The sequence below is a fragment of the Syngnathus leptorhynchus genome, chromosome 1 (genome assembly GCF_054491065.1).
Source record: "Syngnathus leptorhynchus isolate UIUO chromosome 1, UIUO_Slep, whole genome shotgun sequence".
Classification (NCBI taxonomy): domain Eukaryota; kingdom Metazoa; phylum Chordata; class Actinopteri; order Syngnathiformes; family Syngnathidae; genus Syngnathus; species Syngnathus leptorhynchus.
Genome location: NC_141195.1, coordinates 16848013 through 16875973, shown reverse-complemented (window position 1 = coordinate 16875973; position 27961 = coordinate 16848013). Strand labels below are relative to the sequence as shown.

The 27961-nt window shown below is 42.4% G+C and overlaps 2 protein-coding genes across 2 annotated transcripts; one reads left to right on the top strand and one right to left on the bottom strand.

The window, feature by feature from the left end:
- The first annotated feature begins 15 nt into the window (after positions 1-15).
- On the top strand, positions 16-25871 carry LOC147062297 (FERM, ARHGEF and pleckstrin domain-containing protein 1-like). Its single transcript, XM_085912790.1, has 28 exons — positions 16-296; positions 4202-4413; positions 11602-11706; positions 11792-11834; positions 12235-12313; positions 13189-13286; positions 13891-14005; positions 14682-14829; positions 14942-15037; positions 15160-15326; positions 15411-15479; positions 15557-15626; positions 15710-15890; positions 20408-20571; positions 20644-20733; positions 21299-21435; positions 21551-21632; positions 21715-21776; positions 21848-22023; positions 22468-22598; positions 22680-22748; positions 22844-22933; positions 23010-23092; positions 23230-23342; positions 23739-23899; positions 23988-24095; positions 24694-24845; positions 24930-25871. Exons 2-28 carry the CDS (start codon positions 4240-4242, stop codon positions 25003-25005), a joined length of 3039 nt encoding a protein of 1012 aa, XP_085768916.1. The 5' UTR covers positions 16-296; positions 4202-4239; the 3' UTR covers positions 25006-25871.
- LOC147062296 (gamma-glutamylaminecyclotransferase-like) lies at positions 25652-27750 on the bottom strand. The gene is made up of 2 exons (XM_085912803.1): positions 27140-27750; positions 25652-26664 (listed from the first exon to the last, which is right to left on the bottom strand). Exon 2 carries the CDS (start codon positions 26646-26648, stop codon positions 26190-26192), a length of 459 nt encoding a protein of 152 aa, XP_085768929.1. The 5' UTR covers positions 26649-26664; positions 27140-27750; the 3' UTR covers positions 25652-26189.
- Between the last annotated feature and the right edge of the window lie 211 nt (positions 27751-27961).

The following is a 27961-nucleotide window of genomic DNA, read 5'->3' as shown; positions in this document are numbered from 1 at the left end:
ATTCCTTTTCTCCAGGAGATGGCGTGACAGCGCCGCTCCACGAGTGTGGCCGCTGTCCCACCGGGCGGCTTCTGGAGGCGGTGCGCTGCTCCTTATTGTTCCTAAAGAAAGCACGGATAGCTGCACGTTTTCCAGCATTTGTCTAAATGGCTGCTGCGCAGAGCCACCGTCCCACTTGAGAGCAAAGCTTCACTACGGGGAACCCGACCGACCGATCGAGCGACCGACCGGCCGGCCGCCGCTCGGTGACGGATAATACCTCAAACCCAACGGAGCACCCGGTAAAGAGGAGTGGGGTGAGGAAATCATTCTATCCGGATTATGCAGCCAGGTTATACGTAGACTCTCGTCGGCGACTCGTTGAGACTATTCGTGGCGAAACGAATGAGTAACCGCGTGTGAATTGACGTTTTTGATGACCCAGCATTTTTGGTATAAAATGTGCGCTCTGTTCATTCACCGAACCCGTAATGCAACCACTTTGCTTTATGGTAGCGCTCCTCTATTGCTTTCATCATTTTACATCTTTTTTTCTCACAACTTTGTCCAAAAATGAGTTTCCATTGGCGATCTACTGCCCCCCAAGAAAAAAGAGGCTTGTCATTGTCAAAACGTCAACATCAATATTGGCCAACACGTCGCAATCCTTAGCCTACTTACATCTTTACTAGGGCCTAAAGGATTACTCTGCTAACCTACATCTTGGCCTTTCACTCTGCAAACAAGAATTATAACGGTGTACAGCAAGGAGGTTGTCCAAACTTTTTTCCTCCGAGCGCCCCATACAGAAAAATATAAGGATGCAAGGGCCACTTTGACCATCTTCGACTGTATTCCATCAAGCAGTTAGATATTGATATTATATGTACAGTATTATAGTAATTCTTAAAAACTGCTAGGGAATTCAGAGGCGTCAAAACTGTGGTCCTCCACGGCCCCTATCCTATTTTAGATGCTTTCTCCCTTCAACACACTTGATTTAAACTCATCAGAATGGCATAATCCTGATATTAATTTATATATATTAATATATTGATAATTTATGATTTGAAAAAGTATTAAGCAGACATGTAGCTACTGTTTTAGTCTAACTGTGGAATTGTTTTGTGGTTTTGTTTTTTCTCACATTGCATTATGGCCAACTGTAGAATTTCAGTTTTTGCAGACATTGGTGTTGCAAAATAGTTTTAAATAGTAATCGTAGCAAACGCCGGATGGTTACCTTACAAGGTTTTTCAGATAGTGTTTGTGTTTGATACCGTTCTACCTCATTGAATTAGTTTGTGGTTTCGACGTGGATTGGGTTGTTACAAACATCAGACATGCAGTTGGAGTACAAGCCACGTGTCATTTTACAATGGTGGCTTTAACAAAGATATTATCACAAGCTCGATGTATTGATGTCTATGCCGTGTGGTAGTTTTAGGTCAAAATAATTTAAAGGAAGGGATCAAATGCATGGATTTTGGTGCTTAATTCATATCCCATAAATGCAATTTTAATGCAAAAATCATGTTTCGACTTGTGGGGCTGCATTGAACACATTATTTCATAATTTTTTTGACATGACTTCTTTAATACATTGCCAATATTTTGGATTGGGACTCAGTATTGGCTAAAAATCAGGTGACTTGGACTTCTCTGTTGAAAACCTACTAAATAAATGTAATTATATAACTTATTTGTGGGGGGGGTTTAAATTAAAAAGATCATTACAATTTTTTTGTGGGGGTGGGGACTCCAAGGGCTTGCAAGGGGTGGAGCCAATGGGGCGGTGGCCTTGGGCATCAACCTGGGGAAGGGGGGTATCCACATCGTCCCCCAACCCCCTTAGTGACGTAAATGCATTTCATCTACTCTCTCAAAGCCCCACTTTATTATTAATAGTCGTCGTAGTAGTCGTCATCAAGGGCATCACCCCCCCCCCCACATGCACTTTTTCTACACCCACACGTTTCACAACAACCCCCCACCCCAATCTTTTTTTAAGTAGGGTTGCAAGCTGTGTGAAATTTTATTTTTAGCATTTGCCCATGGCTGCTAAGATCGACTCCACAGGGTCGTTTGGACACCCCATTCTAGACAGTCTTGTAGTTCTTTGTCGTTTGTGCATTTTATGGCATCCTTCATCTTACATCATGAAGAACGCGTGTGGTTTTGCTTGCCAAGATGTGTAGTGGAAGTCCCGTCCTTTCATCTTGTCCAATGCAACTCTTCCCTTCCGCATTTTCTTTTTTGTTGCTCCCAAATCGACCCTCCCACACAATTGCTTGGGAACCCCAGCGTTTGGCTTTGAATCCCTCAAACCCCTGGGAAATGTTCTACTAAACACCAGTTCAAAAGCTATGTGAGTGTCCCTCCTTGTGAAAGCGTCGCTGTTGGAAGCTCCCACAGTAGTTTCTTTTGTGCCCATGTGACTAGTTTGCTCAGTATTCCCCTGTCGCCTCTCACCGCCTCCCCATTTCCTCTCTTCACTCAAGCCGCTGATCCGACAAATGGGTCAAAGTAACAACGAGCGTGAGTCATCCGCAATATTGGTGAAGGGTTTTCATTATTATTATTGCCGTCATAGAGGAGATTCTGACTGATACCGGATCTGAATCTATTGAACTCGTGGACTCGCTGCTTAGCTTGTAGAAGTTTGTTTACATAAAATGTCACCAAGTTGAGGATGCCTTTAAACCGCTTATGATTTGTTTTTCTTTTGCAACCTCACAGAGGACAAGACAAGGACCAACACATCTGCTTATGTTTAGTAGAATTGCAATATTCACAATTCTTTTGGATCCGCTGATGGGGGATGCGCTTTTGTCAAAATCAAGCCGAAAGAAAGAGATTCACTGGGTGTAATAAGTGCGAGGTTGAAATTGTTGGTATCCCTCGATTAACGCGTTCACTGCCAGCACAGTTAAAACGGATATTTGACGTCTATAGCCGTCAATGGTAGTGAATTATTTCATAAATAAATCTTAATAACTTGAAATTGATAAGGATGTAGTTTGTTGAAATATGTCACGATAAGCAACAATACTTTGGACAATGTTATTTTTCTAACCAATCAGGGTACCAACAAATTCTATGCTATGCTAAATGTAGCATAGAGAATCTTGAATCTATTCTGGTTACGATGAATTCTCAAAACTACCAAGTGTCAAGACATACTGGGGGGGAAAGCTTGGTCACACTTGCAAGTCATGAGTCCCACAGGAAAAAGAAACACACAGCGAGTACAAAACAACATCAGACTAATATGAAGAGTCCTAATATAAATACTATTTGACGCTGTTGAAGGAAGCTCAAAGTCAGGAGAAGGCACCCTTAAAACAAAATACCTGTCGAGACTCGTGACATGATCAAAGTCTCATTGGGTGTTACGGAAATCGGTTGATTGTATTTGCCTTCAAATGGTTGTGCAATAAAATGGAGATGTTTCTTTTAAGAGGTTCATCCAGACTACATGTCAAACGTTAATACTCAAGGACTTGGGGTGGGGTGGTGTTCTTCCGGTCTGCATGTCACCAAATGGAATCATGGAGGAAGAAGAGAGAAAAGGAAGCTCTTTTCATTTCTTCTTCAGTCAATTAGAGCTTGAAAACATGTGTCGGAATTGACCTCTAACATTCCTCAGACGTGACGTCGCCGACGGTCTGAGAGGATATTTATTGTCTGAGGCCGAGGTTTATCATGTGTGGGGTAGATGTGTTGGGGGGGGGGGTTGCTGAAAGGTTTGTGTGTTGGTTGGGGGTTGTGTCTTTGTCTATTCTCAGACCGTGTCTCATCTGCCCTACTTGTGAAGCTTTGACAAGTCTCGACGGGTTGGTTTGTAGGAAAACACCATAAATCCCACCCGTGTGTGTCTCACCGCAGTTTTACGCACATGCCATCGGCCCAAGTCGGAAACAAAATCACCCGTGAATTTTTCAAAATGTTTTAGACTGCCACCAAAGAATACAGAATAACAATAAAGGAATCTTTTATTATGCAGTTGACTCACCCAAACAAGCCAGAAAATATCACGCAATGTAAAATGTTGGTTGTCTGCGGAAATGCCCAAGTGGAATGTGCCTGTTTTTTAAAGACCAGAATATAAAAATACACAAACGGCTGACTGGGGAGGGTCACAGCCGCTTTCATTTGGAAAAACAGACACAATCTGCCAGCCATTTGGAAAAGAATAACAGCCCTTCTTCTGTTTCTTCAGCAGACGGGAACAGATCAAGAGCAGCAGCAGCAGGCAGCATGGTCGAACCATCCGACAGACCATCCACGGCCGGACATAGGCTGGGCGCTCCTGAAAGTTTTGGGGTGTCCACCCTGGAGCCTGGTCTGAGTCCACCTGGACAGGCACCAGGAAGAAAAGTCTCCATCAGGGTGCAGATGTTGGATGACACACAGGAAGTCTTCCAGATATCAGTGAGTAAAGTCTGCGGTTCTTACTCTGAGTCAGTTTCATAATTGAAGTGTTGAGATTTGACTTGTTTCTGCTAACACCTGTCTGAGACGTCCTGTTGTCTGTTAGTTGAGCCTTTTGGGCGCAGCAGTTTCTGCTTCTCCTTTTGTCTTTCCATTCTTTTTGGCAGTGTCCTTTTGAGGCCTATTTCATACTCTCTCCTGGGAATAAGCAGGAAGAGTTTTTATTTGTTTGTATTCAGTAAGTTTATTTCTGGTTTTGTCAGGAACCATGAACAGAATACAAACTCAAGCATAGCGACACTGTGCTCACTTCTATCTGTTGCCTCTGGCAAGAAAGAAAATTAAGAAAAGAGATAGATGCGTATGCAGTATATTATACACAAATAAATGACATTATTGACACCTATAGTTTTTTTTTTTTGCTTTGGCTACGAGCAAACATTTGAGATACAAGTTCTGTATGGTTGCAGTGAACTCAACTCACTTTGTGCCAAGCAGACAACAGATTACTACAACTACAACCAATTTCTTTACAAAACAGGCTTAATTTAATACACGTATAAATGTAAGTAGCTTTGGCTTGGGAAAGTCGATTTATTTTAACACAAATATTGCAAAACGCTAACAAATAGCATTACTGCAACAATCAGATATTTGAACACAAATGGTGAAGCAGCACATGTAGACAGTAGTGTACAAATGAGTCACAATCCCTTCACTCATTCAATTCAGAATGATATATTAATAATCGATATTTATCTCGATTTTTGCAACATCAACACGAGCAATAACCGACCCAGATTCTACTATTGGCTGCAATGCAATGCGAAATGCGCCTTTTTATTTATCTATTTATTAGTCTATTTAATTATATTAAACTTGTTTCTACTAATCTACAATATTATAGCTAGAGTGCTGTTTTCCTAATGAAAAAATATTTTGGAAGAATCAGTGCTTATTGTCTTTTCCATTCATTTCAACCAAATTTGTGTTTCAAGGTGCACTGTACACTATTACTAACATATCTAACATACAATATGAACATATACCATCATAAATTGCTTTACTCACGCCTATAATCTAACAAAGTGCATTAGTCACATATTAGGCCATATGTAACTATACCCTCATGAAGTCACTCACATCAATTGTATTGAAAAACCTAGTTCAAAGAAACCAATTGTATTGGTAATGATGAGAGTATCTGATGTAATGCTGTTTGGTGAAAAGGCTCCTCGGGGAGGCTGGCCAGGAGCTATAATGATGACATTTACTCAAAGAATGCAGTCTGACATTTATTTATATTCTGGAAATTCCATCACTCATTGTGTCATTCAACTGTGGAAATGTGACAATTCAGAGGAAGGAAGACGACAAATTACTGTCTGCCCAATAGTGGCGTACGTTCGTTTTCATTTTAGCTTGCTCGTTTCCGTTGATTAAATTGTCAGAGAAAAAGTGTCTCAAATGACAGGGAACGAACGAAACATGATCACCTCTTATTATCACTGATTGTGAAAACAAGGGATCCATTGTCTGACTTAATCATGTCCTCTCCCATGTTTGTGCAGTTGTCCCACCTAACATGTGAATGCAAAGATAAGCAGCTCACACTGATTAAGCTGGCATTGCTTCGAAGAATTGTTTCATTTCCTTTCAGTACGGTCCAGTTTTCGGACATGCAGGCATTCATCCGAAAAGCTATTTCTGCTTTTAATAAAATCAGCTGGGACACACATGAGGGAGAATGGTGTTCATTATGGAAGGCGCATGACTTGAAATCTTATTTAGCTGCTTTTGCAACGGCAGGACATTCCGAATAAATTGAATCTGTATTCCCATTTGCTAATTTGCACTCAAACACAATCCTGCAGACATGATATTCCCTCCGGAGCAGTAAAGTTTCGCTTTGAAAAATGCCCCCCCACCGAGCCTCTGAGAGTCCCAATTGTGTCGTCAAAACGCACAAAGAGCCACAACTACAGATTCCTGAAAGAATAGTCCCCACCTCAAGTCCCTAATTAGTCAATAATTTCTTCTCATCCGGCAATCTGACTTGACCTAAATCCCTATAAGACTATCCAATACGTGCTCATCATGACTGACATCTTTGGTGGACGCCAGTGGCTTTAAAGTCCAAGGCGGGTGTGCGTGTTCAAGCGCAACAGGATTACTGTGGGGGGGGGGGGGGGTCTTTGTTGCATGATTGGATTGTGGATTTATGATTGTGTGAGATGGGTGGAGCAAAAGAGATCAAATCATGATAGGTGACAGGAGAGAAGATTACAAACCACAGGTTTAAAATGGGAATACTAATCAATAACATTGTAGCAAGTGCAGCGTATCGGACTTGCTTTTTCCCGTGGCAATTGATCACATAGAAGGAAGCAGCATGCCAGCATCCCACACACACACAAATGTTTCTGTCTTACGCAATATGCCTGCCCCATTCCTGTGGTCGGAGACTTCCGTTAAAGCAGCGCTCGGAATAGCAATGCGGCCCGTGACAGCTTCCATTTATCTCGTGTGTTTTGCACATCGAGCCACGTGGAAGTAAGAGGGACGTGCTGGTTTTGAAGAACTTGTATCTGAAGGCAAAGCGGGATGGGGCCCAGCACAAGGGCCTGAGCGCTGTTCCGCATGCTGTCATGGAGAAATAGAGCTTTTTCATTCAAAAGACGAGGGCATTCGCCACACGTATCCGTCCCGTCCCCCATGGAGGGTGGTCCTAGCACACTCTGTCCCGTGTGCATGGCTGCAGATGAGACCCTTGTTGTTTTTGTTAATGCTGTGAATGATATCCCCCAGTGAGGAGGCACTTCAGGACAATTTCATTTCCGTCGTCACGGAAGATTATATGCTAGAGACCAAATATTTTACATAACTGGACTTTTTGTCAAAGCAAGAAGAAGGGTGGACGTTATCACATTCATTTTTTGTTTTGTTAAACATGTTTGTCTTTTGTTAAAGATGGACAAATGATTTAGACTTTTTTTTTTTTTTACTTGAGTTGGAGAAGTGAATATTTATGGAAAATAATGTTAAATCTGTTGTTTTAATAATGCAATAATAATTCATTTTAGAACTGTATTCATTATTATTATTACTATTATTATTTAGTCAATTAACAAAAAAAACATGCACTCCATTTGGTTAGTCGGCATCTTGACAATTTGGATTTTCAGAACAAGGTCGTCCTGCTACATGAAGAGTGTGTCTCCCTCCGAGAGTCATGAAATTTACGAGGCTCATTATAGTGGGGGAGACAGACGACACACCACTGCCGTCAGGCATAGCACGCTAATTGCTTTTTCTAATCGAACAACGTTGTGCATGTACTTAATTTGTTCTCATTTATGCTGCGAGGCATCACACAAGAGACCAGATGCACACCAACACGTCGCAGTCGTTCGTTCACCTGTAGGCATTTTCATTCCGATGATTGCCCATAATGACTTGCTGTGAGTCCAAGCAGGTACAGTAGGTCACCATGCTGGAGTGTACGTGACTTTATTCCCCCATCTGGTTGTGTGATAGAGGAAGTGACTTTGACATCTTGCCAACAGGGTTAAGCCGGTTAACCTAATCTGAACGCGAGACTCTGATTGGTGGACGGACGAGGAAGGAGGAGCCCTCTCCCAGCTGTCTGGCTAAATGTTGCCCCCCTTCATTATACACGAAAAATATTTAGCTTTTTTTTTTTTGTGGAGCACAAACATGCAGTGTGGTCAGTTCGACCTCTGTTTAGTGTTGTACAACGTTTGAACATAACAGCATTTGACTGCTACTAATGTGGCCAGATTGAAGTTGAAAAGTGGTAAAGCTTCTTTGCAGTCTTTTCCAGAGTTTTCTTCTGTGGAGCGGCCAAGTAACGGTCATGTTTAAAGTCAAAACAAAAAAGCACACCGTTTTGTGCCGTGCGCTGGATAAACAGCTGCAGTGAAAATTCGCAGTAGGGGACCAGAGTAGCGCTTGAAATGTTTTTCTTTTTTTTATTCTTTAGTTTTCGTCTTCTTCTTCCTCTTCAGAGGGTTCTTATCATCAGACTCACCCATCTGGTTTCCATCTGTGTTCGTCTCTCTACAGATCACGGGGTGCTCCGTGCTTCCAAATCTTCTTTCACTGCGTTTTGAAAAGTACTAAAATACTAAAAGGCAAGAAACAAATCCAAATGAAAAGCTGCTGGAACACTTCATGACATATTCAAAACGTTCCCTTTTCATGATCGTCTCGATGGAGCAATTCCAGGCTGGTACTCATAAAAACAAAGGTGCGAGCACAGATGGGGAGAATATTTTGCTTGGCTGAGAAGTGAAGCGTGACATGAAATACTGGAGGAATAGCCAAAATGATTCCTGGCTGGAAATAAACCAATAAAAGTTTTATAAAAACAGAGGGCAGGTGGATGAACGCCAAGGTGCTTTCAGCAAGTTGAATTCTTCAGATCTCATGTTTTGTTTTAAGTTGAGTTAAGCTGCATTTCCTATGTTCAAGGAGGAATGAGTTTTTATTGGTTTGCCAGAATGTAAGCTATTTTATTGATCGAGACAAATCAATTCATAATATGCACAGTATGTATGCAAAGTGCCATTAGAGCTGGATAGTGATCGTAGTGTCGTCTTATGCTATGTGTATATGGTGTTAAAATATTTCGCCTGAATTTGAAGCAGCCAAATTCCAAAGGATCTCCGGCCCTGTTAAAGGAGGAAAATCATACTTTGTACAGCTGGTCGAAATATGACTTCTGGGATTTTGCGTATGAAACAGGCTGGTCTTCAATTGACAATGAAGTGTACGTCACGGTGGAGAAAAAAATAAAAAATTGGAATACTCTTTGAAAGGATCCTTAGGTTTTATGCAGCCTCCTTGAATCGAGAAGCAGGATCACTATAATTTGTCTGCTGCAAAAGCCGCATGAGTCACTACATGAAAATTGCATGGAAATGACGTGGAGCCACTGTTTATTGGCCACTTGTTGCGATGGAAAATGATCTATTGACTTCTCCTTCCACTTTGTATCTTCTTGCACAACAGGACAATTGAGGAAGAAAGTCACTTTCAAAGAGACAGACTGTTTTATCCAAATCTGGATCAGATTTTGAGAGCTAAATCTGGATATTTTAGTCCCAGACATTTGTATGATGTTTTCCAGGCATGTCGCCAAATTCCCATTTGGCTCACTGATGGACAGTCGGCTGGACAGTTGAAGCCCGGCCCACTTCTGCAGCTCTCTAATTATTCTAAATGTGATGGTGTGGGTCACACTTCAGCTTATGTAAAACCTAACCCAGCTTGCCCTGACCACAGCTTGGCAGGTTCAGTCAGAATGAGGGAAATCATACTTCCACTGGTTAATCGTCGGTTAATCCTGGTTTATCTGGTTCATCCTTCAGTATGCAATTGTAGTTAAAAATATGACAGAACTGACAGCGCTTGTGTATTGTGTTTGTGTCATGAAGTCATGTGACTCCACCACCCCTGCCAAAAAGAAAACAAATATAAGAAGAAAAAAAAATGAATCCCACTTGCACATATTTGAAGTACTGCTCTACAATGCAGGAAACTATTTTTGGGCTTCTGTTTGAAAGAGGAATCCACTCACTGGCTGGTTGTTGTCTTTCATGGTAACGTTAAGTTTGGAGATATTATTGCTTTCCCTTTCTTCACAGTTAAAGTGAGGGTCTTTAGGTTGTCCAAATGTTTATGGTGATCCGGTATGTGTTGATGAAAGTCGTATCATTGATATTTCATCCCACCATTTCTCCCAAATATTTCTTTCCGCAGTCATTTTGACATATAATATCGCCTTGAAGCATTCCTAAAGGTTCCTATAAAAATATCAGCAGCTGAGACTTCCTTTCTTTTCAAAACAGGCAGTCGGTTGATATTTTGTTTTCCATCACTATGTCGCAATCACACTTTTTTGGGATTTTCAGTAAGAGATAATCGCAGGCTTTTTGGAAGGCAGCTTTTTCTGTCATCCCAACACACACAGGTTGTGATGTCATGAATTTTTTTTTTATGAGTGAATTTTCATTGACTGACTCAGCAGCATGGTGGTGCTCACTATTATTGTAGGCGCGCCTGTCTGTCTGTCTGTCAGTGCATGTTTGTCCAAGCAGACTGCCCACACACAAGCAGAAGGTCGTACGCACACGGTAGCCAGATGGTGTTAGACTTACTTGCCTCACACCTTTGCCACTTTGATTCTTCTTTTTGCTTTTCTTTTTTTTTCATGGGATCTTAGGAGCTATTCAGTAACCAAATCAAAATAAATAATTCTGTTCAACCATTTTTATTTGACTTCAATGCACCTCAAATCTTTGTAGTATAGACAATTACATCTAACTGAACTTTTTTTTTTTTTTTATTGTGTTTTGGGATTTTTTTTTAATGAAAAAGAAAAAAATACTCAGATATTTTGCCTTTATCCAGCTATCCATCCACCTATGTTTTGTTAGACCAATTATTAATTACACTTCATCGACTATTATTTCTGTGTAGATTAATTTGAGTATGTTGATGATCTAATTTTGTGGTGTAGAGTCACTAGCCTGTCACTGCCTATTACACAAAGACTTATTGGCATAAACTGTCGTGGAAAAACCTTAATTTTAAGAACCGGTAGGACTACTAATATTGTGTATCATCATTATCGGCCATTTCTTCTTTGAAAAACGAACAATTTTTTCTTCGTGCTTGTGGATTTATTATGCATCAGTCTTCTGATATTTGAAATAACATTTTCTCAGACATTGATTATCACTAAAATATGTATTTTAAATATCTCTGTCCTACTGGTTTGCCGCCCAGTCACAGAAAAAAAAATATCCCAGTAATTTTGGGTTTGGTTCCACAGCTCTGTGTGTTTTGGCATCGCACATTTGCTTGAGCACAGCTGAGACCACTGGACGAAGGACTCGCAGATTTTTCCTGTGGTCTTTTGGTTGTTTCTAAACTCGGGTCGCTGTGCACCCAAACCCTACACTTGTCAGTCGGGTTAAAGATCAGCAGTTTGTCGTTTGGAAAACGTTATTATGTGGGAAGGTTGCCGCCTCATTCTGCTGTGAAGCATTTAATTAGGCCCACACAAAGATGGATTCTTATCTCCACTTATTCTCCCCACCCTTGTGCCCTCAGGCCACAAGTTCAGTAAGAACTAATTCCTTCATTTTATCTCTCTTCCAGCAACGCTCCCCTGGCAAAGTGCTTTTTGACCTAATTTGTGTCCATCTCAACCTGGCGGAGGGAGACTATTTTGGGCTGGAGTACCAGGACCAACGCAAGATGACTGTGAGATGCGCATGACGTTTGAGACACATTTGAAAACATGTCTTGGTAACTTTGACTTCAATGTTGCACTCTGACCTTCACACAGGTGTGGCTGGACTTGCTGAAGCCAACGATGAAGCAGATCCGACGTATGTTACATGAATGTGTTATATTACCATTTCAAAGGAAGTGTCATGTTTGTAAAGACACAATAATGCATGGAACCTCTGTAAAAAAACTATTTTTTTTATTTACACGTGTACAATAAGTTCTTGACAATGCCCAAGGTTTAAATGCTAAGGCATAAATAAATATACAAAACTATAAGTGCTATCAAGAATATTAGGGCAGGTTGCAATTCTAATCCCAGGCTTCTTTGTGACATCATCAAGTTCAACTAAAGAACCCATCATTCCATTTCAATGTTTAGTACAAGGTCTGATGTTTGCTATACTACAGTATTTGACTCAAAAAGATAAGATGACTAAAAGTATACAGCAGCTTTTCCTAACTTATACCCCCCCTCCCCCTCTCTCTCTCTCATTCAAGGGCCAAAGAACACCATTCTTCGTTTTGTGGTCAAATTCTTCCCCCCTGACCACACACAGATCATGGAGGAGCTGACTCAGTAGGTTACACAATCACATGCACACACATGCACACACACACACACACACACACACACACACACACACACACACACACACACACCGGAGAAGTGATAAATTCTAAATCGTGTCTGCTCTGCATTTTAAGTTAAATGTCAACCACATTTACTGGTGGTGCACAAAACTCGGCTAGTTTGGTAGCTCGATTTCTCTGAACACTCAGACTGTTATTGTAGAGTGGCCCACTTCAGTAACAAGCAGGAAGTTAAATTCTTATTTGACCTCTTTGTGTCTTTCTCACTATTTCAGCCTTTCCTTCTTTCCCAAACTTTATTGAGCCATGGTAAAAATTTTGAACATAGCCTTACATAATGTGCATAAATGAGGATTTTCTCACGCATTTATTAAACAGTTGTGTGAAATCTGGCTTTATTTAGTGCAACACAAATCTGATGTACTTAGGACGCCCAGATTTATTCTGTTGTATGAATAGCAGCAGGTGGATTACAGAGATTTATTGTTCCGTCTGTTATCTATTGGAAGAACATTTCTCTGTTGGGCATGTCACGCTATGTCAACAACATAGCTAGATGAGCGAATATGCAGAATTTGTAGAAAATAATCATTTTCAGACCAATTATGAGATTTGATGTAGCACACCTAATCTCTCATGGCACACTAGTTGAGAATCGCTGGATTACTGGTACATGCAGACCAAATCGAGACATTAAAGACATCAAGATTTTATTCAACATGATGATGCTCTCAAATTTTATGACGTGTATCGTAAGCACAGCAAAGTATTGACATTGATTTTGAGAATTCTTGGCCACTAACCTATCTTCCATTTGACCTTTTCTCCTTCCCTCTTCCATCTGCTCCTGCTTGCCTACAGGTACCTGTTTGCTTTGCAGATCAAGCGTGACCTGGCCTGCGGTAATCTCATCTGTAATGACTCCAGCGCCGCCCTGATGGTCTCCCACATTATCCAGTGTAAGAGCAAGAAGCATCCCATGTAAAAAAAAAAAAAAATGAAATCATCCATAAAAATAAACTATTCTATCTCATAAACTACAGTACACTATGGTAGCAATGTTAACAAGGTTAGACAGGACTGACAGGATCTTAAGTGTGAATGGTACCATTTGGATTTCACTGACCACATGAATGTAGTCATGGTGTGGACAGAAGGATGCGGCACAGCAGGCTGAGGAAAGTCTATTGGTTGCCATAGCAACCATCATTTTTGTGTCCATACAGCATTACTACATGGGGAGATGATTAAAAGTAGAACTAGAATAGAAACCAGCTGAGCGCATACCTCTGCCAAGTCCGGAAAAAAAAATCATTTGATTGGAAAATCACTTGTTGGTGCAGCTCCATCTGCTGGAACGGCTTGAGCACCGTTCCACTTAGCCTAAATGCACATGAAGTTTTAATTAACAGTGATAAGTCTTAATAAATTATTTGATCGATTCCTCTTTTCATATTGTCATCAAAATGAAGCCAGTTACTGCACTGTGCATTTTCCACCACGCCTTCTCCGCTCAGCTAACTCCCGTATCTCCATCTGTCTCCCGTCCTTCCCCAAATTCAGCGGAGATAGGAGACTTCGATGAGACCCAGAGCTGGCAGCATCTCCTCCACAATAAATACCTGCCAGACCAAGACGCCATCCGGGACAAGATCACCGACTGTCACCGCAAACATGTGTAAATTGTAACACTTTGAGCTGCTTGTTAAACTCTGAGCTGCCCTAATCTGCCTGGGCATCCGTTCCACAAGGGTGTCAGGATTTATAAACACAGACGTCTTTTCTATCCGGCACACTACACACCCACTTCGCGATCACGACCTTCCAGTAGATTTCTATCTTTTTTTCCATTGCACACATCCGTTTATTCCCAATCAATCCGCAAACATACTCCGAAATTGCACTTTGGTGAACAGACACGCATTATTCCACAGTTTGCGTAAACAAAAAGTTAAAAGTGTCGGCAGATAAGTACCGAAAGCCCAAGCGGCCCGCTCCTCGCCACTTTTCCCTTCCCCCATCGCTCAGCCAAGGCAGGAAGGAAGTGGCTCATTCAGCAGCGTATACAGGAAACAGGAAGATATTTTCCGATTTACAGGGAAACAAAGCTTGTCAGCGCCATCTGATTTCGCCACATATTTAAAGCGTTCCCCAATCACCTCGTTCATCACTGCGCTTTAATTCGAGGTTAATGCAAACACTCAAACGTAAAACACGCTATTTCCAAATATTGACACGTCACCCACCTTCACGCTGTTGTTATGTTAACCGCAGACTGTTTATTAAACAAGGCATTAGCTAGATAAGCATGAGATTAACCAGCGGCTCGATGAACCCGTTCCTCTCGTCTTCAGCGGACAGACCCCCGCAGAGTCAGACTACCAGTTGCTGGAAATCGCCCGGCGACTTGAAATGTACGGTGTCCGTCTGCACCCGGCCAAGGATCGCGAGGGCACCAAACTCAGCTTGGCTGTGGCCCACACTGGGGTGCTAGTGTTCCAGGTACCATCCATGCACCATGAGTTCAGATTTTACCCCAAAATGCTGTTGAGAGATGATGACGTCAAAATGAACAGAAGAATCTTTCTATAAAGTGAGATTGTTTTCCTTTCAGGGCTACACCAAAATAAATGCCTTCAATTGGTCCAAGATTCGCAAACTCAGCTTCAAACGCAAACGCTTTCTTATCAAGCTGAGAGCTGACCCCGCTGTAAGTTCCTCCCGACCTTGCTCATGTGACCTCCGAACCATTTCCATTCCTGCCCCCTTTTTGTTGTGTGGCTGCTTTTTTGCTCCAGCTTTCCTTATGCCCACCTCTTGTTCTTCTTCCAGCAAAGCGGTCACCACGACACGCTGGAGTTTGCAATGGCCAGCAGGGACTGCTGCAAAATCTTCTGGAAGATCTGTGTGGAGTATCACGCCTTCTTTAGACTCTTTGAGGAGCCCAAGCCCAAACCCAAGCCCATCCTCTTCACCAGAGGATCCTCTTTTCGATTCAGGTAGCAACCTTGGAAAATTTTACACAGTATTGTGTGTATGTGCAAGTACGTGTAGAGTCATCCTTTTGTGCCCTGTTGTCGCAGCGGTCGGACTCAGAAGCAGATCATTGATTATGTGAAGGATTCCGAGCCGAAAAAAGTTCCGTTTGAAAGGTGAGACTTTTGTCCTCGCTTCAACTTTTTGCCAAATATTTGCATGTGATTTGACCTCAATTGTCAACCCTTATCAGGAAGCACAGTAAGATTCTGTCCAGTAGCAACATGCCCCATCAGTCCTCTTCCTTCCGAGTGCCAAAAGAGGTAACGGATTCATATTACTGAAGATTAAAAAGCGAAGACCAAAAAAAAAAAAAAAACCCAACATCTCCTCCACTCTTTTTCAGAGTGTCACATCTGTGCCGATGGAAGATCTACCAGACTCGGCCAGACGAGTAGACTCGAAGGATGCGCAGGAACTGCCGGGGAGCACGTCTGCCACCAACGGCTTCGCTGATAACAGCGCAGATACCAGGCACAATCACCAAGGCACAGGCTTGGCGCCGGACAAGCGTCTCCTCAATCCAGGTCCATCCTGCAGGGCAAACAAAGGCAGCAGTTCTTCCATCCCTTACATAGACTGCAGCGACGTAGACAGTGAATGCGATGTGACAAAAAGCAGCGCGGGCTGTAGCCAAACCGATGATGACGAGCACAATAAGCACGCCGGTTGTAACTCTTCTAACGGTGGCCCAAACGGGAACTTGTTCAGGCTCGTTAACGGCTTCTACCACACTAACCATCCGGGATTGATGCAACAGCAGCGGCAAAGTACGCCGGCCAACAGAAACGGCAGCAAGGTTAACGGGAGCTACGACGATGACACTTTGTCAAATATTAACGGCGGCTCTTATCACAGCCGCCTTCCGCTTCATAGTACGCTGCTGGATGAGATATTTCAGGCTCGCGAGAAAAGGGGCGTGACCCCGGGTCGCCCCTTCGGAACGGGCACTCAAAGCCAGTGCTCGAGCCCGGTGATGAGCAGCTTCCACCATCGTACAAACTCGCTCGGTCAAAGCGAGCTCACAAACGGTCACCCTCGATGGGACGACGCCGGGCATTATTTCAGTAAACGTCCCGGGGCTGCCCCCGTCGAGGCGCCCGCTATCCCGCCGCCTAACCACTATAGCGGCTACACGCCTGCCAATATCATCTCCAACCGCACGCCTGCACATTTAGCCAAGCAGTGCAACAACAACATGCGGAATCGCTCCGAGACCGATCCATTCATTCTCAGCCAGTTCGGGTCCACTCCCATTTATCACGCCAAGCTGCCCGCTCAAACCCCTTGTTCGGCCCCTCTGGAGCGAAGAATGATTATAACGAACAATAATCATAGCGGGAACCTCCTGGCTCCGGGTCAGCCGCGTTCCAGTACAGTGCAGCGCCTGTTCGGCCAGCGCGGAAGCCCGGCGGCTCAAAACAATCGTAACAATCTAAACCAAACGGTTCAAATGATTGACGGCTCCACCAGCAGCGGCAGCGACACTAGCGACACCGAGTCGGAAACGGGCAGCAGCGCCTACGGCCACCCGCTAATGTTTGGCAATCCCGCCGCTGTCAGTTCTATGAATTCAGTCAACTCCAACGGCGTGAGCTCGTCCCCGCTTCCGCGCTGTAAATTCTCCTTTGGGAGTCTTCAGATGGTGGACGGTCATGATGGAGAGGCGGAACGAGGTTGCTACAACTTCAATGCAGATGATGTCGGCGGACGCGTTTTCAGTTGCTAAGGGCAATGAATCGCGGCTCTCTTGCTCACTTTAACGATTACTTTGCTTGTTTTAAGGGTTATTGCGCATTTTAGACCGCAAGCAAAACTAGTATTTGCTTGAATTTAGTCTCTAATTGTTTTTGATTATGGTGATAGATTATAATTGCCTAGAACAATGTAATTTAGTGGCACCTTGGTGGTCACCAGGATTGTACATAGCTCACAAGGGATTTTGCCCCATTCTTTGGCAATAACCAGCATGGAGCTCCAGATTGAGGGCAACCGAGACTAATTTTGTGTGTCTTCCAATTGAGATAACACCAGCAGTTGCGTTACTCTTTCACCAAGCCTTTTGCTGATGTTTTCATAACCCAACAACTTCTTTTGAGAGCTTATCCATATTGTAATTGAGATTGGAAGTAAGAAATTGATGTCCTCTATCAATGCGAGTTTAGATTGGAAATACTGGTAATAACGGGAGCCAGAATTCTATTGTAGAGTAATACTGGTTTCTCTCAACATTTCGTAACTTTTGACTGATATTCTCACAAATTCAGTATAAGTGAGCAAACTCACAAGTTCAGAAGAAATGCCCCCTTGTATATATTGCTCCTGAGTTGTTTGAATGTGGTTGTTGGGAATGTTAAGTCGTGACCACTATGGGATGCCAGATCTGCCATTTGCTCTGTGTGTGCGTGTTTGAAGTTCTGATGACGGTGGGTGACATCATGAAATTCATGGACAAAATGAAGGAATAATGATAATGTTCAAATTGACTTTGCATGGGGGGCGCAGTTAGAGTTTAACAACGAAGGCTAAGTTTCCAAGCCGTTGCCTGGCATCATGTTAACAGGGAGATCTTGCCAGCAAGGTTGTTATTTTGCAGGTTTAACAATGTGCCATAAGTATGAAGAATACAAGAATTCTAAATCGAAAAGACTAACGTAGCCTACATAACCCCGTTGTTGTTGTTTTTTTAGAGAAATGAAGTGTTTGCCACCTTTTATGTCTAGGCATAGAAATGCGGTCATTTGTTTAAACCAAGGCTGTCCAACTCAGTTTCTCGAAGGCCGCTGATTCCTAGTTGAAGTGATATGAAGGAGATATTTGTCTTTAGTACGTCTGTGCCCGTCCTGACTCTTGTCACCTGTGAACATTTTCGAGAGGGCAGCTGTTTAGGATAATCGTCCTTCTTAAACACTTGTTGCACTTGTTACAGGAGTAGCAGCGCGCTCACTGGCCTTTTGGAGCACTTTCATACTTGCACGGTCTTTTTGCGGTCCAGACTTTTGTAGTATTTTCGATGCCGAACTATTTGAATAGATTAGTGGCAGTTCCAATAACCTTTCTATCCATGTATTTTTGATAAGTGGGGCTCGCTCAACGTCGATGGCTGACGGGTCTTTTCCAGTCTGTACTCACCAGTTCAACATGAACCCATTAACCTGTGACCATTCATGCTGTCTGCTTGGCTTGGCTCCTGGCATGCAAGTACACGCACACACACGTTGCACTGTGTGTGCTCTTTCCTTGGAGTCAAATTCTCGGGCCTGCTTAAGTTTCCATTGTGGTGTTGCCACATTAGTGAACTCTGTCCCAACCTGCATCACCAAAGGATGCTTCTGAACGAAAGCCGACTATTATTACAATCTGACACCTTGCTGACAAACTGTTACTCTTTTTAAGCATGTTTTGTGTTTTTCGCCCCCCAACCACCCCGCTTCAAAATGCATGTTAATCAGACGAGCACCTTTTCTGTCATTCAGTTCTTTTCTTGCTCACTTTGGCTTTCACTGTTAAAGGCTTTCAAGTGATTCCTGAATGTTTGAGAAGCTTAGTGATCCTGATATACGGCAACGCCTTGTATTATTTTTACACTGCTGTATGTTTCCAAACATTTGGGAACCATTTGTCCTATGTTTCCTCACTGTGCACACAAGGGGCAAAACAAAGTTGCCTCAACTCCAGTGGGTGGTGGTGGGGGGAGGGGAGGGGGGATGACAGACGGATGGATACAAGTGAAGTTACATGTAATGCATATTGTAAGTGCAAACGAATATTTGAACCTTACCGCACGTTTTGAAGTTGTTCATGTGGGATTTTTTTCTTTTGTTCGAGGACGGATGTACAATCACGCACATACTGGAGTTGAGTCCTCTTGTATTTCCTCTCATCAAAAAAAAAAAAAGACAGCCCATACATTGTGTTCATTGTAATATGCTGTACATACGTCAGCTAGATCGTGACATGATAGATTGTGATTTTGTACTTTTTCAGGATAATCAGAGCTTAATTTGCTCATATAAATGTTCCTATAGTTGTTTTTTGAATTGAATTACATGAATTAGCTTGTGTTTGATATTTATTTGTTTTCTGCTGAATTCTAAACCTTGCAGTAATGACTAGATTTGCAAAGGTCCCCATAGAACTGTTAAATATGTAGTCCACAATCTTGACACACACAAAATAAGTGTGCAGAAGATACTCCGGGTTTCACTCTTGTTGCTGTTTTTACACATCTGTCACCTTTTTTATTTCCACCTTAAAATTGAAATCTGCTTGCTTTACTCTTCCTTCATCTCTGTAACCTAACACTGTAACCTATTTTTCTCCACCTGCATCAATTAAAAAAAAAAAATCTAATAATAAAGAAAATGTGCATGATTCAGAAAAATACTCGTTGGGAATTCTCTGTCCCTGAGTCCAACCGCCCCCGCCCGGCCTACAATCTTAAAAACCGGAAGAGAAAAGATGTCCACAACCTGTTTTGTGTCGGTCCGTCGTGTGCATGTGCTCTGCTCGATGGCTCCTGCACTGTTTTGACTTGCTTGTGTTTGTGTATGTTTTCGAGCACACCGGTAAGTAGTTACGGACTCAGTGCTTATCCACCAGCATGTGGACTCTTGGAACTTGACATCTGGGCAAGTATGACATCATAGTTTTGTAGTTAGCTTTTGTAGAGTAGAGTGACGTCGAGTCCGACTGCAATCCCGCCACGGCAAAGCATGAACGACTTGAAATGTGTTTTCTTTCAGAAGCCTCGGCTTGCGACTAACCCTGTTCTCACTACTAACACATGTAGTTCTGTATCTTGGTTTGTGAGGATCTTCTATCATCTGGAAATTCATCGCCTGGTTGCTCAAGTCTTTCTGTTGATGTAGTAGTTGTGATGATAGATGTATACGAGTTGCCAGTGAGTTTTTTCGCAGTAGTTGAAGTACTTTGTGTTGCATCATATTCACTCAAACTCCTTGTGAGTGTTGACCGCTCACTTCACTTTTCAACTCTTACTGGCGCTCCCTAATCTTCCTCTCCATTTATTTACCTCCCCCAGGAAGTCCTACTTGTGAGGCGTCCCCGCTGAAAACAAACGGCATTTTGAACAGAGAGGTTCCTATCGGTGTGGTGCCCCCGAGTCAGCTGTCACCGCTTTCCAGCCCCCTCCTCGGTGACGCCGGATACGTTCGGAACGAGGATGAGGATGAAGCCAGAAGGAAGGTGGGCATACGAGACAATAAAGGAGAAAAGTCGGTCAGATGATTTCATGCCACCATTTTGTTTTGTGTCCAGAAGTTTCCCACAGACAAGGCCTATTTTATCGCAAAGGAATTGTTGACCACCGAGCGGACCTACCTCAAAGAACTGCAGGTCGTCACCGAAGTAAGGAGGCCAATAGATAGAAAAAAAACGTTCTTCCCACCTGATCATTTCCAGCTGTCTAAGTGTTAACTGGCCTCTTGTAAAGTTCAACAACTTGTAAATTGTTTGCTCATTAAGACCAAAATGTTTAGATGCTGCTGATGCCTTGTTTTGTGAGTGCTGATTTTTTTTTATGGACTTTCACATTTACCATCTGTGAACATACAGTAGCAGGTCCAGTGAATAAAGATCAGCAGTCGGTCAAAGAAGGTTCATGGCACAAGTTACTTAGCGGAAATTACTTTAGAGTCCTGCTGACCTTGGTTTGGGACAAAAATGAGTCCTAATCTGATTTTTTTGCTCAGTCAGCTGTTGCTTCCCAAGGGTGGTTTTTAGCTACTTTGATGTGGGAGAAAGGCGTGTGCTGAGTGCTTTTTAAAACTCTTGAATATTTTCTTTGGCTGGCATAAGTAAACTTTCAAAATGTCTCCCACCCTTCCTCCCTTTCCTTTGCCTGTCTGGACTGTCTCTCTGTCGATTCCCCTCACCCTCGTTCTTTTTCCTTTTTTGTTTGTGTCCATCCTAGTCTTTCCAACGTATTGCAGAGAAAGATGAAGAAGCATTTCCAGTCGCTGTTCGCAACCTGATATCAGGCAACTATGATCCAATCTACAAATTCCACCAAGGGTTCCTCAAGGAAGTGGAGCAGAGATTGGCACAATGGTCAGTATTGATATCAGACTCCAAGGAGGCTTGAATTCAAAAATATTTTCAAGATATTACAAATTGTATGAATAGTGAGCCGTAAATGATGTCATCATGTCAACTTTACTTTCAGGGAGGGTCGATCCAATGCACACATCAAGGGAGACTATCAACGAATCGGTGATGTTCTATTGAAGAACATTCAGAGTCTGAGGGTAATTGAACTACTGCTACCGTTGCCTTTTTATAAAATAAACCTTTTCCTGCAATTCTCCACATTCTGTATTCCATTTGCAGCAGCTGACGACTCATCTGCAGAAACATTCCGAGTGCCTGGTTGAGCTGGAACGTACCTGTCGGTAAGTCAAAATTGACCAACCAATATTCTCTGAGTGGTGGGTTAAGCCCCGCCTCCGTTTGTGTTTCTCAGGTCCAGTCGCAAGGCGGAGGCTCTGTGTGGAGAACTGGAGCAGCAGAAGGTGTGCTACCTCCCCTTGAACGTCTTCCTGCTGCGGCCGCTCCATCGTCTGCTTCACTACAAGCTCATCCTAGAGAGGCTCTGCAAGCACTACCCGCCTACTCATGAAGATTTTAGGGACAGCAGAGGTAACGAGTCTCGGCGCTACTTTTGCTGTCTTCAAAATGACTGTACATGTTTGAATATTGAAGAAATAAGCAGAGGAAAAATATTTACTAATATATCTATAATATACACTAGTCCATCACTTTTTTGGGGGGGTTCTTTTATCACAAACAATTTTAATTTTAGGTTATATTACCTGACATGTTTCGGCATGTACTTCCGCCTTCATCAGAGAGTACGTGCCGAAACACGTCAGGTAATATAACCTAAAATTAAAATTGTTTGTGATAAAAGAACCAAAAAAAAGGGATTGACAAGGGAAACAAAATGAACTTAGTACAACTACACGAGTCTAGTTTCGCATCAGCTCTTCAATGTTCACATGCAATTTCTAGGGAAAATGTATTTTGTAGTTTCAAACGGGCTACTTCTAAATGTTATCCTCGCTTATTGTCTGCCTGTTGCAGCGGCCCTGGCGGACATCACAGAGATGGTGCTGCAGCTGCAAGGCACCATGATGAAGATGGAGAATTTCCAAAAGCTTCTCGAGCTGAAGAAAGATCTGACTGGCATTGATAATCTGGCCATCCCCGGCAGGGTAAAACACTTGGTTTAGCGGATGTCAATAATTCCATTATATATATCTCTATATCTATGTGTGATTTTCTTGGCCTGACAGGAGTTCATCAGACTTGGATGCCTCAATAAACTTTCTGGGAAAGGCCTGCAGCACAGGATGTTCTTTCTGGTATGACATCAAAGATGCTTTCGAGCTATCTTAAATGTAAGTAGGTGCAAAATGAATAATTACACTTTTTTTTTTCTTTGCCTTTTTCTCTATAGTTCAGCGATTCCTTAGTGTATACTAGTCGGGGAATGACTTCATCCAACCAATTCAAAGTCCATGGCCAGCTACCCCTCTTTGGCATGACGGTATTGCACTCTATATTGTTGGATTGGATCTTTATGGATTCAGAGTGATACCACATATTTTTTGGAATATACCTAGATTACTGAGAGTGAAGAGGAGTGGGGCGTCCCTCATGCTTTTACCCTCTATGGACAACGGCAGTCGGTGGTGGTGGCAGCTAGGTACAACTCGTTCATTTTAAGTGTCCAAAGCAATTACCAAATTTTGTGGACTTTTCTTGAAACACCTCTCATATTGCAAGCTTGTAATTGACCTCATTGCAAGAGTTCAATGAAGATCCTCCTCTCCTCCTTCTCAGCTGTGCTGCCGAGATGGAACGGTGGCTGGAGGACATCAGGATGGCCATTGACCTGGCTGAGCAGAGCAATGGGCCTCACATGGATCTCCTCTCCACCAGCCCTTGTGATAATAGTAAGGACGCATCGCTACGCACATTCAAAGACTTCCGTTTTGCACTAAAACGTTGCAGGCCTGAATCGGAAAGCTCATCAAAGTTATTTTATCTACGTGAAATTGAAAAAGCAATTTGTGTCATTTTCTCACATCACTCACGATTGAGCTCGAGACTTTGCGCCACAAGATGGCAGCATCTTCAAATCTAACATCTAAGTGCACCACTGAATGCCATAGGAATGAATTAGGCTCCTTTTGATGTGCTTGACTTGGCCACCAGGGGGAGCAGTATAACTCACAACTCAAAGAAAAGTTTCAAAGCTACCATAACAAAAATGACTGATTTGGAAAAAATCTCAAGGCACCATTGTGGACTAATTTGTTTTCATCGCAGTCGTATCTGTTGTTCCCCAGAGCTGCCGGAGGAAGGTGGGGCCGAGCACGAGTCCGAGGAGGAGCTCTGTGGTTCACGTTCATCTCTCGAGCGCCAAGCTCAGCGCGGTAACACCACCGTGCACGTGTGCTGGCATCGCAACACCAGTGTGTCCATGGTGGACTTCAGTATTGCTGTGGAGGTACAAGAGTACCGCAAGTGCATGTAAGATTCGGCTCCTTCCTGGTTCTTGTTAATATTCACATTACTGCTGCCCTTTTTTCTTCCAGAACCAGCTTTCGGGGAACCTCCTGAGAAAGTTCAAAAACAGTAATGGTTGGCAGAAACTCTGGGTGGTCTTCACCAACTTCAGCCTCTTTTTCTACAAGTCACACCAGGTTTGAGAATAGAAAAAGACAAGTCATGATTAATTTTATTCATTCTGCTGCCAGTTTTAGGACTTAGGGTTTTTCTTAGTGCAACCTTATGAAGAACTGAGCGATATTTACTGAGACTTGAAATACATGTGGAAGATTACGAGTCAATTATGAATCATTGTTATTGATTGAATTGGGAGAGAGAGAATGGCATCTCAGACACACAACTACTACAACAACTAACTTGGTCCGTAACTATAAAACACAAGCTAAACACAGCTAAGCTACGCAGTTCAGCTCACTGCCGGTCAAACATTAACTAAACTTTCTATCAGTTAGTCATTTAAGTGAGTATAAAAGACAATACAGACACTCCTTTGAGCCCATAAAAAATACATACTGGCTTTGTACAGCTAACTAACATTAAGTAATAATACAAAGTGCAAGGTCATACAATTTGACTTAATGAACTTTCTTAACCCAATTAAAGACTTAATTGGCTTGAAGATGTAGTCAGGGGGCCCGCTTGACTTTTGCCACAGTAACTTGGGACTTGACACTTTAAGATTTGCAACATATATTCCACTGAATAAAGGTAACAACTGCAGTCTCCCAACAGGATGACTACCCTCTGGCCAGCCTTCCTTTGCTAGGCTACTCCGTCACCGTTCCATCCGAGTCGGAGAACATCCACAAGGACTATGTCTTCAAACTTCACTTCAAGTCCCACGTCTACTATTTCAGATCGGAGAGCGAGTACACATTTGAACGGTAAACAGTGGCCTACTAATAAATTCAAAAACATCCACATATTGTACATTGTAAGCATCAATATATATATTTATATTTCACCAGGTGGATGGAGGTGATCCGCAGTGCCACATGCTCCACGAGCCGTTCCCTGCCAAGCAACAGGAAAGACCTTTATTGATAACCCCCGGGTGAAGATCTGGATTGTCAGCTGCTTTCAAGCCAAAAAGACACACCAAATCATGCCACTTTGCACTAATTAATACCCACAAATAAATCATCTTTTCACTTTCACCTTCGACACATACTTGGGAGGTTCTTCACTGCCACCACTCACTTTCCGCACAGCTTCTTTGATGCCATTTTTTTCTCCTCCCGGCAAGCCATGCACATTCTTATCACAAACCCGACCTAACATTTACCACGAGTGTTTGTATTCTGTAGGTCTAAAATCATTTCATGCACAGGTTAGAGATGATCATTTATATACTTGTAAATCGGGGTCACCAACACGGTCGCCCGTGAGGACCACGTGAGTCGCCCGCAGGGCTGTTCTAAAATTAGCTCAAATAGCAGCACTTATCAGTGAGCTGCATCTATTTATTTTATTTTTGCTAATCTTGTTTAAATCAACTGGAAATGACAATAATAACACATAGTTAAAGCTAAATTAAGCAAATTGGCTATTACAGAAGTGTGTGTCAAACTGGTAGCCCTTTGCCTTAACCAGTACTCGGTAAGTAGCCCTCGGTTTAAGAAAGTTTGGTGACCCCTGCTGTAAATTGATTTTTTTTTTCAATGACAATTTAAATACATGACTGCAGTGCCACTTTCAAAGAGAACACATCTTTTATTGTTTTTATTTTGCAGCAGCTTTTTGTACAGTTCTTTGATACACTGTGAAACGATCTGCTTTGCTTGATTTTTCCATTCATTACTATTGCCACATTTTTGTGCCTCACTTAAACAGACAATCTTCAGAAGGATTTTTCTTCTACAACCCTGACATTTTTCTATTCTAAATAAAGACAACAATCTGTTTGTACTCAGGAGAAATTGCGTTTTGTATTTAGAACAACACGGTAGAAAAGAATCCTTTTGAGCAGGATACAATTGTACAATTTTGTTCAGGCAAAACAGTAGCGTAAAGATGACATTCAGTTGCACTCATAGTGGAGTGTCAAACTTTTTTTAATTAGTTATGGTTGCCCTCACAAGGCTATTTATCCCTGCAACTATACAAATGTATCTACATATATCATTCCATATCCATAATGTATGTAGTGTACAATAAGAACCTTCAGGTTAAGAAACACTGCAGAAGACGGTAGTGCACAAACATTCAGCACGATAGGATGAACAGCTTTAATGGCGTATATACCGAAATCCGTGATCACCCTGGGAATCATAGTTCTCATGGTGAGGCAGCGAAGGCCAGTCCGGCTGGTACGTCGTCGTACTGTACACAAAGGCCTCAGTGACACTCCCCGCCACAGACCTCTCCTCATCGTCGGCTCGCCCCAGCCACTCCTTCACCTCCAGTGTCACCGGCGTTCGCTGATACATGGTGGGAATACTTTCAAAATCATCCAGGTAATGTAGCAAGGCCTCGTCCACTCGATAGAGCTCGCCATGAACCCTGTGACCTTGACCTGGGAGGTTGAGGAGGAAAGGAATGTTGTAGTCATCAGCGATCACTAGGGGGAACCGCTCAGTTGTGATGACAGAGGCAAGCAACTCCGCAGCTCCAACGCTCTTGTCTAGCATGCGGAAGTGGTTTGGCTGCCCCCTCTTCAGAGTGCCATAGACGAAGATTTGAGCCATGATTCAGGAGAGCCGACTAAAATGATGAGAATTACAAAGGCATCAATGTCATTCATCCTTACTGAGCATATTAATATGTTGCATTGTTCTCTGTATTTTAGGCAGAATTGGAAACTATTTTTGTAGAATTATAGATGCTTGTATTTGAAAAAAAAAAGTAAAATTATTCAACGTTTTTATTTGAGTACATTTCATGTACTTTTTGTTTTACCCAAGTACAAATAATTCAAAACAAATGTTTAAAAAAATACTGTCAATTATGTAATATATATTATATATATAATATATATGATTGGACTTTTATCCAAGTTTATTTGCTGTATTTAAAGAACTGTCGTAAAATGCATTCCGTTAACCCTAACTCCAGCGCCTGAAAAGTAATCTACATCAAATAAACTACATAATCAACACCTACACGTGGTCAAGAATGTAAAAACGTGAACGTCTATTTTAGTTTTTGCACAACCCGCTTGATAGCGAAACGGAAGTACCTGAAATGAAGGATCAGCTGGAACCATTTGAGTCTTGCCAGAAAGTAGACCTGAATTCAGAATCAGAACCGTGACCTAGTTTGGAGTTCCTCTCTTGAACAGTGGGTTTAACCATAGAAATAAACTATAACACCGCCTTTAGCGCCGGCTCGTACATCAACTTTCCCGCCATGTTGTATGTGTCAAAGTTAAGCTCATTTCGTGAAATGAAAACTGAAAATGACTTCTCATCATCTTTTCGCCATTGTAACATCATTGCGTTAAATTGCCACAAATATTATTTGCTGCCTGTGAGCACCAGACAGCCTGCAAGGCCCACAAATGCATAGACGATGCAATTTATTCTGTTATCGCAGTTCTGGCTGTTCCTAAGACGCCCTTTCATTCTGATATTACATTACATTACATTACATTACATTACATTACATTACAACTATCACGGAATTATATGACGTTACATCCACTTTAGCATAGTTCCATCAACTTCCATGCCACCAAGATGCTGGACGGCGCTGCCAAACACCTTTATTGATTTGACCCTGAGTACTCTAGGCAAGGCCTTGCAAAGGATGGGAACCACACACATCTATTTTTTTTTAATTGGCAATTGATTAAACGGTATAAAAAAATCGTGAATAACGGAGAATGGGTTCCATGGGGACGATCGAATAAAACGTTGTTTAACCGGCCCTACGTTTTTTGGCGTGTGAACCTTATTATCCGCCCTGACGAGCTCACGTCGGCACTCGCCAGACAATGTACCAAGCGCTCCAGTTTACATCGCAATAGCCAATAAGCGCCCGGTAATGCGTACCGTGTTGT